Source organism: Tigriopus californicus, chromosome 8, assembly GCF_007210705.1.
Source record: "Tigriopus californicus strain San Diego chromosome 8, Tcal_SD_v2.1, whole genome shotgun sequence".
NCBI lineage: Eukaryota > Metazoa > Arthropoda > Copepoda > Harpacticoida > Harpacticidae > Tigriopus > Tigriopus californicus.
Window position 1 is genome coordinate 6,078,568 of NC_081447.1, and position 13,835 is coordinate 6,092,402.

Here is a 13,835-nt window from a genome sequence, read left to right on the forward strand (position 1 = left end):
GGTTCGATTTTATTGCTAACAACTAACCAAATATTAGTAAAAGGAGAAACGGTAGTTTTTGCACTTAGTTACCACTGGTTCTTGAGTTGAAAAATTCGAAATATTGCTCTAAGCCTCGCTTGCAACCCCTATAACATGAGCCCATTCAGGACTGCCGTTTTCTTGAGCTCGCCGTCTGGTCACCCTAGTTGTTGGAACGTCTTGGATCCTTGGACGTACGTACGTACCGTCCGTACCATCAACAAAACAAACACAACTCGCTCAAACACATTTTTGATCTCTCCCTCCTTAGGTTGGATTCAATTTGAGACGACTCTCTTATCAAACAATCATCATAGTTGTGTTCATTCATGGCTGATAACGAGTCAGGCAGAGAGGCCAATCAACGGAATGGCCTCCCCGAAGATAAGTCAGGGGCCCCACTCAACAATGAAGGCCCAGATCAACGCGAACTAGCATCAGAAGATAACCTTGATGATGCTGATAATATCGATAGTGATGACCAAGATCCAGCGGAACATCAACACGAACCTGATTTAGATCAAGGAGAGGGCGACGATCAGAACGAAGAGGAGATAGAGGACGACGACGATGACGAGGATGACGAGGACGACGAAGAAGAAGACGATGAAAACGGAGCCGAGGACATCAACGAAGTGATTGCCATTAACGAAGTTGAAGTTCAAGTGGGCATGTTACAAATCAATACCCAAAGAAACAATCACAACAATACTAACAGAGTCCATGCAAATTCACCACAACGAAGAAGCCATCCGGATACAGATGGGCCAGCCAACATGCTTTCATCGGAAGAAATATCCACGGATGAACAACCTTTTTTTTCGCCTTCACAAAGTGAAGTTGGTCGTTCCAGTTCCAGGTCCTCTTCTCATCACAACCGGAAATCGAACCGGAGTAATCGATCTCCGAAGACCGGGTATGATTGGCAGACCACCAAAACCAAGCTAAGTGATCGCGGTGGGCATTTGTTGGAAACTGGCTTGTGGTCCGATTGCACTTTTGTCGTTGGAATCCCGCCTAACACCACGGTAAGTCAAGAACTTGGAGATAAATGACAATGATCTTTGGATTGTAATGGGGATTGCTTCCACTTATAGGCGTTCCGATGTCACAAAATGCTCTTAGCCATGGCCTCACCCGTGTTTGAAGCCATGTTCTACGGAGGCCTATTTAATAACGAGGAGAACATCAAAATATTGGATGTTCAACCTGAGGCTTTTCACATCATGTTAGAGTAAGACAGAGACAACTTGCAGGTTTGCAATTGGCCCGCATCAAAGAAAACATGATCCGGCAATTTCAGATATATTTACACAGATGAGATTCGATTGAACAGTTTCGACCTGGTTTGCGATATATGCTACTCTGCCAAAAAATATATGCTCCCAACCCTCGTTGAGAAGTGTACCAAGTACCTTTGGAGAGATCTAAATCCAAAAAATGCTTGCCGCGCCTACGAATTCGCCAAGCTATTTGACGAAGCCGTTTTACTGGAGAAAAGCATCGAGGTAAATGTTTATGGCGAATGTAAAGCGTGAGAAATCATTTGAATACTTGTGTTGATACTTCTATATATTTCAGCTTATTCGCACTCACACGAGGGAGGTCGTTCAAGAGCCGTCCTTTGACGAAATCGAACTCACCACGCTTTGCGTCGTTCTCTCGCAAGATATCACTTCGGCCTCCGAAACACAACTGTTCGAAGCCATGGTGAAATGGGCAACCAAAGAATGCGGTCGTAAGGGTTTTGAGGCGACTATTGAAAAGAAGAGAGCTTGTCTCGGCGAAGCCCTCTATCTGATCCGTTATCTGACACTAACGGCTGCTGAGTACGCCAATGGTCCAGCCCAATCCGGGCTTCTCTCGCAAGAAGAGAGCTTTGCCATACTCATGAACATTGCTGCACCCGGATCCAAGGATGTACCAAACCATATGAATGGAGAACGACAACCCAGACGATCCCCTTTGCCGGGTGTAGTCGGAGCCAATATAGCTATCGATGTTGACATGTCACGGAGGTATAAGAACCATTCGGCTTTGCACTAATTAATGCATAGTTCCTTAACGAGTCGGCTTGGTTTCAGGTACTTTTGTCGACGAGTTGTCATTCCGGAGCCACATTGCCTCAACACGTCCATTCTAGATTGCTCGGTGACTTTCACGGTGGATAAAGATTGTTGCATTCATGGCATTGAGGTGCCCTCTCAACTAAAAGATTTCCCGGAAAACCCTGCCTTGGAGTTGCCCGCCATCCCAGCCGAACAAAGTGACTACAACGAGCTCTTATATGCCCATCTTTTAGATTCTGAAGGCAATAGGTTGACCTATACTCATTTTACGGCCAAAGTCAACTGGAACACAATGATCGAAATCAATTTTAACCGATCGGTTTGTGTCCTGGCCAATCGAGTTTATCGGATCGGGATGGTTCTGAATAAGGTGGGATGGTATCCCACTGGAATTTGTACTCGACGAATCAGTTGCGAGGGATCTTTCTTTACATTCTGCGTGGGGCAACCTAATGATACTCTTCGTGATGGATTAATTCGCTCCATCATTTTTTCCAAATAAGCTTAGTCACAAATTCCGTTACAATATTTCTTGTCAAAAACTGGCACAACTTCAATCTCCTCTCTTTACACCAAATGTATCCCGAGAAAGGCTAATTTGTTAACTCGTAAATTTTCTTAATTGAAAGTTTAATACTGTTGTCTCAAAAATTACTAATATGTTTAACGAATAAAGAACACCTCTTTGTACATAAATTTAAAAAAAAAAACTTTACTAGTTTGGGTACATTTGCGTGTTTTATATTGAAATGGCAGGTAGTCATCTCGCTCGACTTGCTCTCTGATGATGCTTGTTACAATTGAGTTATACGCACGCATCGTAATCAAAGCCATCATGAGTTTTACCTCGCCCTCGGGAATGACCGCACGTTGGTGCATTTACGTTGCGGAAAGTAGCAACTAAAGCAACTATAAACAAATATCACAAAGAAACTTGCACTCGTTTGGTTTACGAGCGAACCTGGGGGAGGGCAAATTAGAAATCTTGTACCATTACGCTATGCCTGTCACCTTTGTGCAATGTAAATTAGATTAGAAAAATGTCTTGCCAAGTATTTCGAACCTGGACATGAAATGTAAGACAAGTGTACAAAACATAACATCTCAGAGTGAAACCATATTTATTGCGAAATCTTCAGGACAATCCCAAAACTTATTGACTTGCGGTGGTGGAGCTGGGATCTAACGAGGTAAACCTGATTTGAACGAGTGAGAACATGGGCTCTTTCACCAAGTATAGATGTCATTTTCAAACAGCTTGGGATCCGTAAAGGTGTATAAACCTAAGTAGAAGCCGACGACCCCAAGCACGCATAAAGTTAACAGAATGATTCTCTCCCTGGATGGACGATTAAGCATCTCCCCGAAATCCGGGAATCCCATAAAGTTGCAAAAACTGTGAACGATCACAGGGGCGGCGATGTGTCCGGTGCGCACAAACAGGAAAGCCGAATACATGCCAAATACGGTGGTGTAATGAATCTGGAACACGGAAATCAGCAGAGCCGTCTTGACGGGTTGGCCTTTGCGAATGCGCTCAATCATATGGTGCAAATGAGCGATGCCAAAGAACAGAGGTGCCACCATAACGGCCTTGGGCGCACTGTATTGGCTGAGTAGGATGGGCAACATACAAGCGCGGAACGTGTACTCCTCGGTAAAAGGAGCCACCACGTGGTTTCGCCACCAAATGAGGTCCTGCAAGGATTGCCACCAATATTGGGGAATGAGTAGGAGTCGAGCCCGAGTATCGGCCAAAATCATGAGTCCAATTGGACCCAAGAAGAGGATCCAAGTCAGAATGAGTGGAAGCACACAAGCGTTGAATAAACCCGCCCAACGGAAGCCGATGATCTGGCTGAATTCATGTTGGGCTAATAAAGTCCGAGAGCCGAAAAAGTGCACAAAAATGGGGGAGATAAAGAGCATGCAGAAGGCCGACACAAATCGACGTTTAATGGTAGACGGGTGATCCCGATCATGGCCGTTGTTCCGACCCCAAATATACAACGACAGCACGTAGGACAAGGCCAGACCGCACGATACGGCGATACAACTCCAGAGAGAGGACTCGCTCAGGGGCGGGGCAGCCGACGTAGTCGAGGTCATGGTGGTATCAACGGGGGAATGGCCACCGATTCCTTCGAGGAGAAAAACACTGGGGGATTATGGCACGGTTGAAGAATCAGAGGAGCTCTCACGCCAGAATCGAGGACAGATGAACTGTCATGATCCCTTGGATCATCCCGATCCTGTACTGAGAGTCTGAGTCTGAGGTGTGAGAAATCCCTCTGACGTCATGGAAAGTTGCAGAACTGTAGATAAGATGTAACAAGAGTCTACCGAGATTTCACTCAACCAGGACATCAGAAAACAAATAAGGAAGGGCAAGCCAGTGACAAAGGTTAAGAACCACTAGAATTCACGTTACATTGCATTGCGAACTGAGGGTGAGATTTGCTTTGGGAGCGGTGCACCCATGCTGGAGAATCGAAATTCCTCGAGCTAAATGTAGGAAAAGGCCAACCGGGCCAACCCCAACATTGAAACAGAAATATCGACTGTTTTGAGAACTTGAAACGACAGCTGATGAACATATCATCAACGCCATCGGTTGCACGTGGCCAGAACTTAAACTACTCTACAGATACCATTACTGCCAAAGAAATATGATGACTGCATGCAGATTCTGCGGTAGACATTCAGAGTAGACATCATTGCAACATTTGATTAGGCTTAACTTCCACTTTTGGTAATTATTAGGTTAAAACGCAAAAGGGTCAGAGATAAACGATACGGTTTATCAAAAGTTGTGGATGAGATCAAGAACTAGGACTACTAGATTGCCGATTTACAATTGACATGGATTTACAAAATTATTGCTATTCTGCTTAGAGGTACCAGGTGTGTTGGAGTTCCTGGCTTTCTATTTCGCCTGTCTAATTAGGATTGTTTTCATCCCTGATTATTCCTGGGTCTTTAGCCAGGCCCAGGCACAGCAAACCCCACTTGGGCTTTCAAGGCAGTCCCAGGGAGCTATGGGACAGGGGTTCTCTGGAGGCATGATGATGTGAGGAACGGGGAATAATAGTCTTTATTCGGGATCTGTTTTGTATACCGATTTATTGAATTAGGGAAATGAATAATTGCGAATAATACGTTATGAAACATGTTTCCTCGTGTATATTAACCTGTCTTCGATGGTTCAAACAACGTTTCTAAATACACCTCATGTGATCATGAGCAATCATAATAGGCTTGATAATAAGAACATCAAGTTGACATAATTTTGACTAAATATCAATATGGGCCTTTATTTCCAATGTTAGAAAGCTCAAACGAAATTGGGTCCTCCGAACTGCAGAACGTAAACCATAGCATAGCAGCATATGTGGATAAATTCCCTAAATTGGTTGTCATGAAAGGAAATATTCCCATTTGATTGGCAATCAACCTTCCACTCTAAAAGTCTGCTTTCAGTAACAATATTTTGAATCATTTGTCATAATGACAAAAAGCTAAAGGTGACCCTGTTTTTTTTCACTCTTCCACCTTGAAATCAGAAAAAGTAGTCTTCATAGGCTTCCTCCGCTAATCAAAATGTGTTTTACGTTCGGCACTTCAGAGGGCACTTTGCGATTTAGCCTCTACCAAATAAAGGGCAAATTAGGCCAATTCCTTTTCTTGAAAATTATAATCCACTTGAGAAGGTTTTAGTTATTCCATCAAAATTTTATGTGTATTGCATGATCTAAGTCACAAAATGGTCGGAAAAGAAATTACATTAATGTCCTGAAACAGGCAGTTTATTTAGCAATCCACTGCCTCTTCCCTATCTCAATTGGGCTGTTTGACTTCGCAATTTGAGACATTGAAGTAAGAAAGGAAAATGACATTACCGTCAAATTTTGGGAAGTTACTTGCTCTTTTGAGGCTTGATAGTGCTTTGTCAAGGGATTAAATTACAGTTTCAGTTCGTCTATCCATGAAAGAAATGGTTCATTTGGCATTTTATTTTTATAAACTGTCCAATTTTTACGCATAAACATATTTTTTTGTCATTCGGATTTCAAATTGCATTCCCGATTCTCGGGTATTTGTTTCCCTTGGTGGAATTCTAATTATACCTTAATGAAAATAAAATAAAAATGAGTCTACTTCTTGACTTCATTGATTGTGTCAGCTACCAGGAGTCTCTTACACACTAAACCTTCGACGTAAAATCGCCAGAATGACGACGATGCGAACCAACGCGTAGTTAGTGTTGCCATAAAGTCACACTCGCGGGTTGGGTAAAATCCCTGACCAAATACCAGAAATTTCAATCACAATGGCCTTTGATAGCCCCCTTACGCTGCACGAAATATATTTTACGTTCTGCACTTCAGAGGGCGCTTTGCCATTCAGCCTCTCCCAAATAAAGGGCCGATTGGGCCAATTCCTTCTTATTGAATTGTAATGCGTTTGTGTTGTTTTTGGCTAATTCTATCAAAATCTTATTTTCAATTGGTGCCTTGGGTCACATAATGTCCGGAAAAGAAATTGCGTTTAAGGCAAGGCAAGAGCAGTTTATGTAGCAATCTAGCGTGCCTCTTCACGTTGTCTTTGGGCCATGTGATGTAGCAAATAAGGGCCCTTATTCAATGCTGACAAAGAGGAGGGGCTCAAATGGTTTCATAATACATACACTCCTGCATCAATGATTAAACACCGTGATTAAACACTGATCAAAATAATGATTATGAAATTTTTTAATTTGTTGGCTGATCATGTAGTGCTCATTTGCAATCCAAAAATATGCACTACTCGTGAATATGTTAAGATTGTTGAAATATTGGAGTAATAACCTAAATATGGATTGATGAGTAAAAACCAATCATGAGAAGCACGCATTACTTTTATTCAGTTTGAATTGAAACTGCAGCACCCATGGGCAGCAAGCATCAACAAGAACCTTAAAAATGGATGGGGTTGTTATGCTTGAGAATAAATGTTTCAGCAAAGAATAAGCACATTTCTGCTTGTCTTCCAATGAAACTGACCCCAGAAAACTGAAACTACATATTGCAATTTTCAGCAAGGTTAAACAACTGGAAAAGTTTTGCTCCCTTAAAGATCATAAATAATTGAGTATGTCCAAAATGCATATATTGCCAGAATGCTTTTTTCTACAGTTTGAGCAAAAGGGGAGGCTGTTTTGTCAATTTTCCCCAGAAGTTGTGAAGGTAGAGGCGCATATGTAAGACCAAAACAAGTAAAAAAACAATTTGTAAAAATAAAGTTTTTTGGGGCATAGAAAAATATCTTCTTTGAGAAAGTTGGGTTGACCCGTCAATATGAAATCTCGTTTTGCTTGTTGTAAAACCACACACCAGGCTCACCTAACTCCTTGATGATATCTGTGGGCCAGGTATCTTATCCAGATATGGTACCTTCTGAAATGAGAGGGATGTTGATGACTGCATGTAGGGATCAGTGGGTGTGGAAGGTGGAAGGTGTGGAAATAATTTTGATAAATAAAGGAGCAACAAATGGTCTGTAACATACGAAGGAAAACGCAAAGATTTAACTTACTTCCGAAATGCTTTTTCTAGACCTTAACATCCCCCTTCATATCCCAGTGGTTCACTTCTTCACGTATAGGAGTTCAAATAGACATTATTTGATATTAAAGATTATCTTTGTTCTCCATATAAGGTAGAAGCATATCAATTCGGCAAATATACGCAACTTACACAAAAAAATATTGTATGATGTCTGACGTAATATACATACTTATACCAATGATTAGCGTCAAATCTGGCCTATTTTTGTTTCCTACATGCTAAACTGACTCATAGTTCAAAACAATCCTGGGTCCCCTGTAAGCCGCACCATCAGTCTGCCAACACCCTGAACTCTCAGAGCTGCCAGCGATTGCCCTCTTTTCCCTTAGCTAGGGGATGGTCTGCTCCTGCTCAAGCGCGTGAACAGAGTGGTCTCTGGATCTGCAGGGCAGAGTTAGGGCTGTTAACGAGCCCCTAAAATAACTCGATCTCTTCAGCCTCCCTAAAAAATGTTCGCTTTTTGCCTGGTTAGAGTGAATGATTCTCGAGTCTGCCCAAAAAAAGCAGTGAATTTGTGCACTCCTTTCCTTTCTGTGACGGTTACTTCATGATGAGAATTTAAAACTGAAATAAAACTGTGAGCTGTTATTTCATCACTATCCAGTTTGCCACAATCAAAAAAAGACTACTTATTCATTTTATGGCCGTTACAAACATATCTATCATGAGCTTTACAAAAATGAGGCCAGATGCTCAAGGCACGTTTGATAAGTTCACCTTGATGTGCCATCAAGTTTTTTTTGACAATTAAGGAATATTTTATTAAAGCCATTGCAAGTCATGATTACATGTAAGCATACTATAGGAACGTAAAGAAATCTTTCTTTTTAGAAGATACTCTGACCAGGTACTGAAAGTAATATTAGGAGCAATTTGTTGTTGAAAGCTGAACAGGCATTACCTTGAATAGTTGTGCTTTTGGAAGAGCAAGATCATAACACCATTAAAAAAATGGAAATGAAAAAGCAAATGTCATGAAATGAAGGAATTGTTTTTTCTTTCTTTATTTATCTTCATTTTTTATCTTTTTAAGGAAAAGAGATAAATTGAATGATATAGCTCCTTTTTTTATTCAAATAAATAATTCAAAATACGTAATGTAACGCAAAAAGACTGGAAAAAATGAAAAATGATGCATTTGCGTATTTTGAAGAGCCCTGCTCATGGCACACAGCCTTAACATAGAGTTACCGATGGTGGCATTCAGATTCCTTTGCAATAAAAAGTGAAATAAACTGCCCTTAAAAGTCCATTGTCAAGTCACATGAAGTGACTGATCATGACTCTGATTACATGAAATCTCATACTTTTTTGCACTTTTGCCTATGGCCCGTGTCTTAGGAGTCATCTGAATGATTCTTTATAGCCCTAGTTGTTCTAGGCGTAAGTGAGTAACCGAAAGAGCGAGTGTGTGAGCGAGGGACGCACAGATGAAGGGACGTCGTTGGTCTGGCTTGCCCATCAGCAACTTCTACTACTTGTAAACTTGTCTTAATCGGAGAACGACGACGACGGCGACGAGGACTTCAAGTCGAGAGAGACTTTGGGAATCTGCATCCAAGACAAGAAAGAATACACTCCATTGGATCCAAGTTCACCGCAAAATTATGGTCCATCCCTACCTTGGAAAGGGTGCCTGGTGATTCCAAACTTCCAACGAGAGAGGTACTGAATAGTGGGCTCATGACCCCCGTGGTCTTTCTGCCTGGGCGCTAGACGCACGCTCAGCTGGTCCCATGGGCGTGTTTCCTCTTTGCAGAGTTCGAGACGCCAAACATTGTACATTTCTAGGCTCCTGTCGTCGAATTTATTGATTCATTGCGACCACCGTCATCGAGGCTGACCAATGATGAGGTGGAAGTTCACTTAGGATCTCAAGCATGTAGTCTTTGATTAGATAACTTAGTATAGTTTATATAGTCTTTGATGATTGTGATTCACGGATTTGAGAGTGTAATGCCGACACGTTATTAGTGAAGCAGGGCTGTCTGTCGCGGTCGTGTTGCAATTCCATGATTGTGTGTTGGCCTCCTGAGCCAATTGGCTTGATTTATTCTGCCCGTGTGAGATCCAGAGACGAATCCCTGTAAGTGCTTGGACGTCATCGGCATCATGTAATGATGTGATGTTAGTACGAAGCTCTTCACGAGCCTCGCTTCCTCACTCACACAGTCACTCACTCACTCACGGGCGTCAGAGCGGCCAGTAAAGGCCTCTTCGACGTAACTCCATCCAGCACAAACACAGCCCAAGGCTTAAGTGTAGACAGACAGAAGGCAAGACAGACAGAACCCTAGACCCAAGACCCAAGACAACGGGTCTAGATCATTGAAGGTGGTTAAGTGATTCCAATCAAGTTCATTCTGAGGCACCTATTACTGTTGCATTTGAAGAAGTTTCCATCTGACTCGGTTATATTCTCAATGTTCATCGTAACTGAAAAGTGGGGACCAGGATCTCGTCAAGACAACCTTTTGGGCTTGACGCACGATTCAACTCAATTTAAAATCATCCCCGTCATCTTGGTGTTGGCCGAAACTCATTAATTCACGACTGTCTGTCCTTTTTTCCGTTTGCAGAGAGACGTAGAAGATGCGGTCGTTCTTCGTTTGTTGAGAGAGCTTGTTCATTCTGATCCTCGCCCCCAAATCACATCATGGCCGAGAGCCGAATCGTGGGATATGTCCCACCCATTGGATCGACTGACCGCACCAAGTTGCTTCGACTGAAAGTGATAGCTGGCAAAGGCTTGGCCAAAAAAGACATATTTGGTGCCAGCGACCCGTATTTACGCATCGACCTCGTGACTGTGGACGGAGAAGAAGTAGAGGACTCGGTACTTACCAAAACCAAGAAGCGAACCCTCAACCCGAAATGGGAGGAAGAGTTCATCTTCCGTGTGAAGCCCAACGCCCACAAACTGGTACTGGAGGTCTTTGATGAGAATCGCCTCACTCGAGATGATTTCTTGGGCATGGTCGAGCTTCCCCTCACCAACATTGCCCGCGAGAGTGAGGGGAGATCCATCTCCACGAAACATTATCTACTCAGACCCCGATCCTCCAGGTCGAAGGTCAAGGGTGATCTGGAACTCTATCACGCCTTTGTCGCTGAGGAGAATGGTTCTGATGAGTCAGAGACCACAGTGGAAGAGCTCGAGGGCGGTGCCAACGGCCCTGAGGATTGGGAAATCATCGGCAATGCCGAGAGACCCGTAGATACCTCTGTGCGAGGCCATGAAGAGCTGCCAGCGCCGATCCGGGGTAGTAATGATGGTGCTGACTCGACGGCCGGCCTGATTTTACCCAGTGGGTGGGAAGAGAGGCAAGATGCCAACGGACGGACCTACTACGTCAACCATGTGGCTCGTAGCACACAATGGCAACATCCTGCTCTTGGGGATCGATCAGCTACCACTGGAGCAGGAAGTGAGGCCAATGCCGCCGATCAAAGCCAGCAAAGAGTTCACATTAGCATGGATGATCAAAGGCCACCTCCGGATAATGTTCGAGCCCGGTCAGGCTCGGACGCGTTGATTGAGCACGTTCACAATTTAAGCATTGGCGGAGGCGGAAGCTCAGATACGCCTGATGGACCAAATGGTCCTCCTTCATCCAACACCACCACGTCCCCTTCACCAGCAGCTAGCGGTGGTGCTATTCGAAGACGGACCTCGGTTCCCAGTGCTTCGTCACCCAGTCTCTCTGGGTCTGGAAATTCAAATCCTCATCTTAACACGGAGGGTCTTCCTCCTGATTGGACCATGCAAGTAGCGCCCAATGGTCGAGTTTTTTTCATTAATCACACCGAAAAGAAGACCACTTGGGTGGATCCCCGAACGGGCCGCCCATCGAGCGTTCCTAGCCAAGGCAACATGCCCAACCGTCCACACGAAGATGACCTCGGTCCTTTGCCTGAGGGTTGGGAGGAGAGAGTTCACACTGACGCTCGGATCTTCTTTATCGATCATAACACGAAAAACACTCAATGGGAAGATCCTCGCATATCAACCATTGGTGGACCAGCCATTCCATATAACCGGGACTACAAGCGGAAATACGACTACTTGAAGAGTCAACTCAAGAAGCCGAGCAACGTGCCCAACAAGTTCGAGATTAAAGTACGCCGTCAGTTTATTTTGGAAGACTCCTACCGGCACCTGGTCCAAGTTCCAGCCAACAAAGTGGATGTTTTGAAGACGAAACTCTGGATCGAGTTTGACAATGAAATCGGCCTGGATTACGGAGGTCTAGCCAGGGAGTGGTTCTACCTTCTCTCCAAAGAAATGTTCAATCCTTACTACGGTTTGTTTGAGTATTCAGCTACAGACAACTACACCCTTCAAATCAACCCCTACTCTGGCATGTGCAATGAAGATCATATAAGCTACTTCAAGTTTATCGGAAGAATTGCAGGCATGGCTGTCTATCATGGCAAGCTCTTGGACGGTTTCTTCATTCGTCCTTTCTATAAGATGATGTTGGGAAAAACCATCACGTTAAAGGACATGGAATCGGTGGATACCGAATATCATAACTCGCTTCTCTGGATCAAGGAGAATGACCCCGCAGAGTTAGAACTGACCTTCCAGGTGGACGAGGAACAGTTTGGAACGACCATCTCCAGGGACTTGAAGCCCAATGGAGACAAAATTCCAGTCACCAACGAAAACAAGCAGGAATATATCAAGGATGTGATTCAATGGCGCTTTGTTTCGCGGGTCGAGGACCAGATGAATGCATTCAAGTCTGGCTTTAATGAACTCGTGTCCCTCTCCCTCTTGAAGATTTTCGATGAGGGCGAATTGGAACTGTTGATGTGTGGTATTGGCTCGATCGATGTCAAGGATTGGAAGACAAATACCGTCTACAAAGGTGATTATCACCCGAATCACATTGTGATCCAGTGGTTCTGGCGTGTGGTGTTGTCCTTCAACAACGAGATGAGATCCAGACTGCTACAATTTGTCACCGGAACATCTCGCGTGCCAATGAATGGGTTCAAGGAGCTTTACGGGAGCAATGGTCCACAACTATTCACCATTGAAAAATGGGGCAATCCCAATAGTTTTCCTCGTGCTCACACCTGTTTCAACCGTTTGGATCTACCACCTTATGAAAGCTATCAGCAACTCCGCGATCGCCTCATTAAGGCCATTGAAGGATCTGAAGGGTTTGCCGGTGTAGATTAATCAACAGTGAAGACCCTTTTCTGGATTATTCGCTCATATATCGGCAGGCATCCCGTAACAAACCTGTGATTTGTTTTTTTCCCTTACTTTAGCAGCTTGTCGACTTCGAGCAATGTGACGATTTGGTATCAAACTACAAAGTTCTACTATCTCCACTATTCAATTTTCCTAATCTCTTCGTGCTGAAGGTCTTGCTTACTTTTCAATGATTGGGTATGCATGGAAATCCGCCGTTGATCGATATCAAAGTGAGAGTTTTCTTTTTGGACAGTCTTGCAATTATTGCAGATGCAGCTCCAGTTTGTTTATCCTCCGTTAATTGTGCATTCTTTCAAGTTCATGGCTCTTAAAATCCGATCATAGTTTCCAATTATTAATATTCTACTACAACATACATTTATAAACACATACAATACAAATCAGAAAGCCAATTGTCTTTATTCAAACTCATTTGTTTCAAGTTGCGGTTATTATTTCATAATCCAGATTCTTTAATTGAGAAATCCTTCGAGGTTGATGGGGAAGCCATTAGCAATGTAGAGACTATGGGTAACATGCTTGGAGATCAGTTCTCCAGTGTGTTTTCAACCCTACTGAGTGTAGAAGCAACAGCTCATTGCTCTGAAAATGAGTGTTGAGATTGACATGGTTAGTCAAGCTGAGCGTTTAGATGATCTTGTAGTCACAGATCAATATGCTTTAGAGGCCATCAGGGACTTGAGGCTTTCAAGTTCTCCTGGTCCTGATGGCGTGACATCTCAGTTTCTGATGAGATGCTCACTGGTTCTCGCTCCTGTTTTCTCGTACTTGATGCGTTGCATCTTGGATCAGGGCAAGTTTCCATCTTCACTAAAGTTAGCTCATGTTGTTCCAATTTTTAAAGGGGGAGATAAGTCGCTCCCCAGTAATTACAGGCCGATTTCTCTCACTTCGAATATTGCGAAGGTG

At 43.5% G+C, this 13,835-nt stretch overlaps 3 protein-coding genes across 4 annotated transcripts; 2 read left to right on the forward strand and 1 right to left on the reverse strand.

Annotated features, from left to right (window-relative positions):
- Window positions 1–880: 880 nt before the first annotated feature.
- On the forward strand, window positions 881–3,010 carry LOC131885883 (uncharacterized; the record flags this gene model as incomplete). The annotated part of the gene is given in 5 exon segments (XM_059234070.1): window positions 881–1,049; window positions 1,119–1,255; window positions 1,325–1,529; window positions 1,603–2,039; window positions 2,106–3,010. Coding segments are annotated over 5 exon segments (1,435 nt in total), but the record flags the coding sequence as incomplete, so codon positions are not given.
- Window positions 3,011–3,194: 184 nt separating this feature from the next.
- Window positions 3,195–9,242, reverse strand: LOC131885884 (CAAX prenyl protease 2-like). Its single transcript, XM_059234071.1, has 2 exons — window positions 9,175–9,242; window positions 3,195–4,429 (listed from the first exon to the last, which is right to left on the reverse strand). The coding sequence occupies exon 2, from the start codon at window positions 4,197–4,199 to the stop codon at window positions 3,318–3,320; it is 882 nt and encodes a 293-aa protein (XP_059090054.1). The 5' UTR covers window positions 4,200–4,429; window positions 9,175–9,242; the 3' UTR covers window positions 3,195–3,317.
- LOC131885882 (E3 ubiquitin-protein ligase NEDD4-like) lies at window positions 9,219–13,337 on the forward strand. Of its 2 annotated transcripts, none has more exons than XM_059234067.1 (2): window positions 9,219–9,361; window positions 10,276–13,337. In XM_059234067.1, the coding sequence occupies exon 2, from the start codon at window positions 10,353–10,355 to the stop codon at window positions 12,885–12,887; it is 2,535 nt and encodes an 844-aa protein (XP_059090050.1). In that variant the 5' UTR covers window positions 9,219–9,361; window positions 10,276–10,352; the 3' UTR covers window positions 12,888–13,337. The 2 variants fall into 2 exon arrangements, with proteins under 2 accessions (XP_059090050.1, XP_059090051.1); XM_059234068.1 differs by lacking the exon at window positions 9,219–9,361 and adding an exon at window positions 9,881–10,030.
- The last annotated feature ends 498 nt before the right edge of the window (window positions 13,338–13,835 follow it).

Bases quoted from the DNA above. Each gene is read 5' to 3' on its own strand.
- LOC131885884 (XM_059234071.1), bottom strand. From the start codon at position 4,199: ATGACCTCGACTACGTCGGCTGCCCCGCCCCTGAGCGAGTCCTCTCTC.
- LOC131885882 (XM_059234067.1), top strand. From the start codon at position 10,353: ATGGCCGAGAGCCGAATCGTGGGATATGTCCCACCCATTGGATCGACT.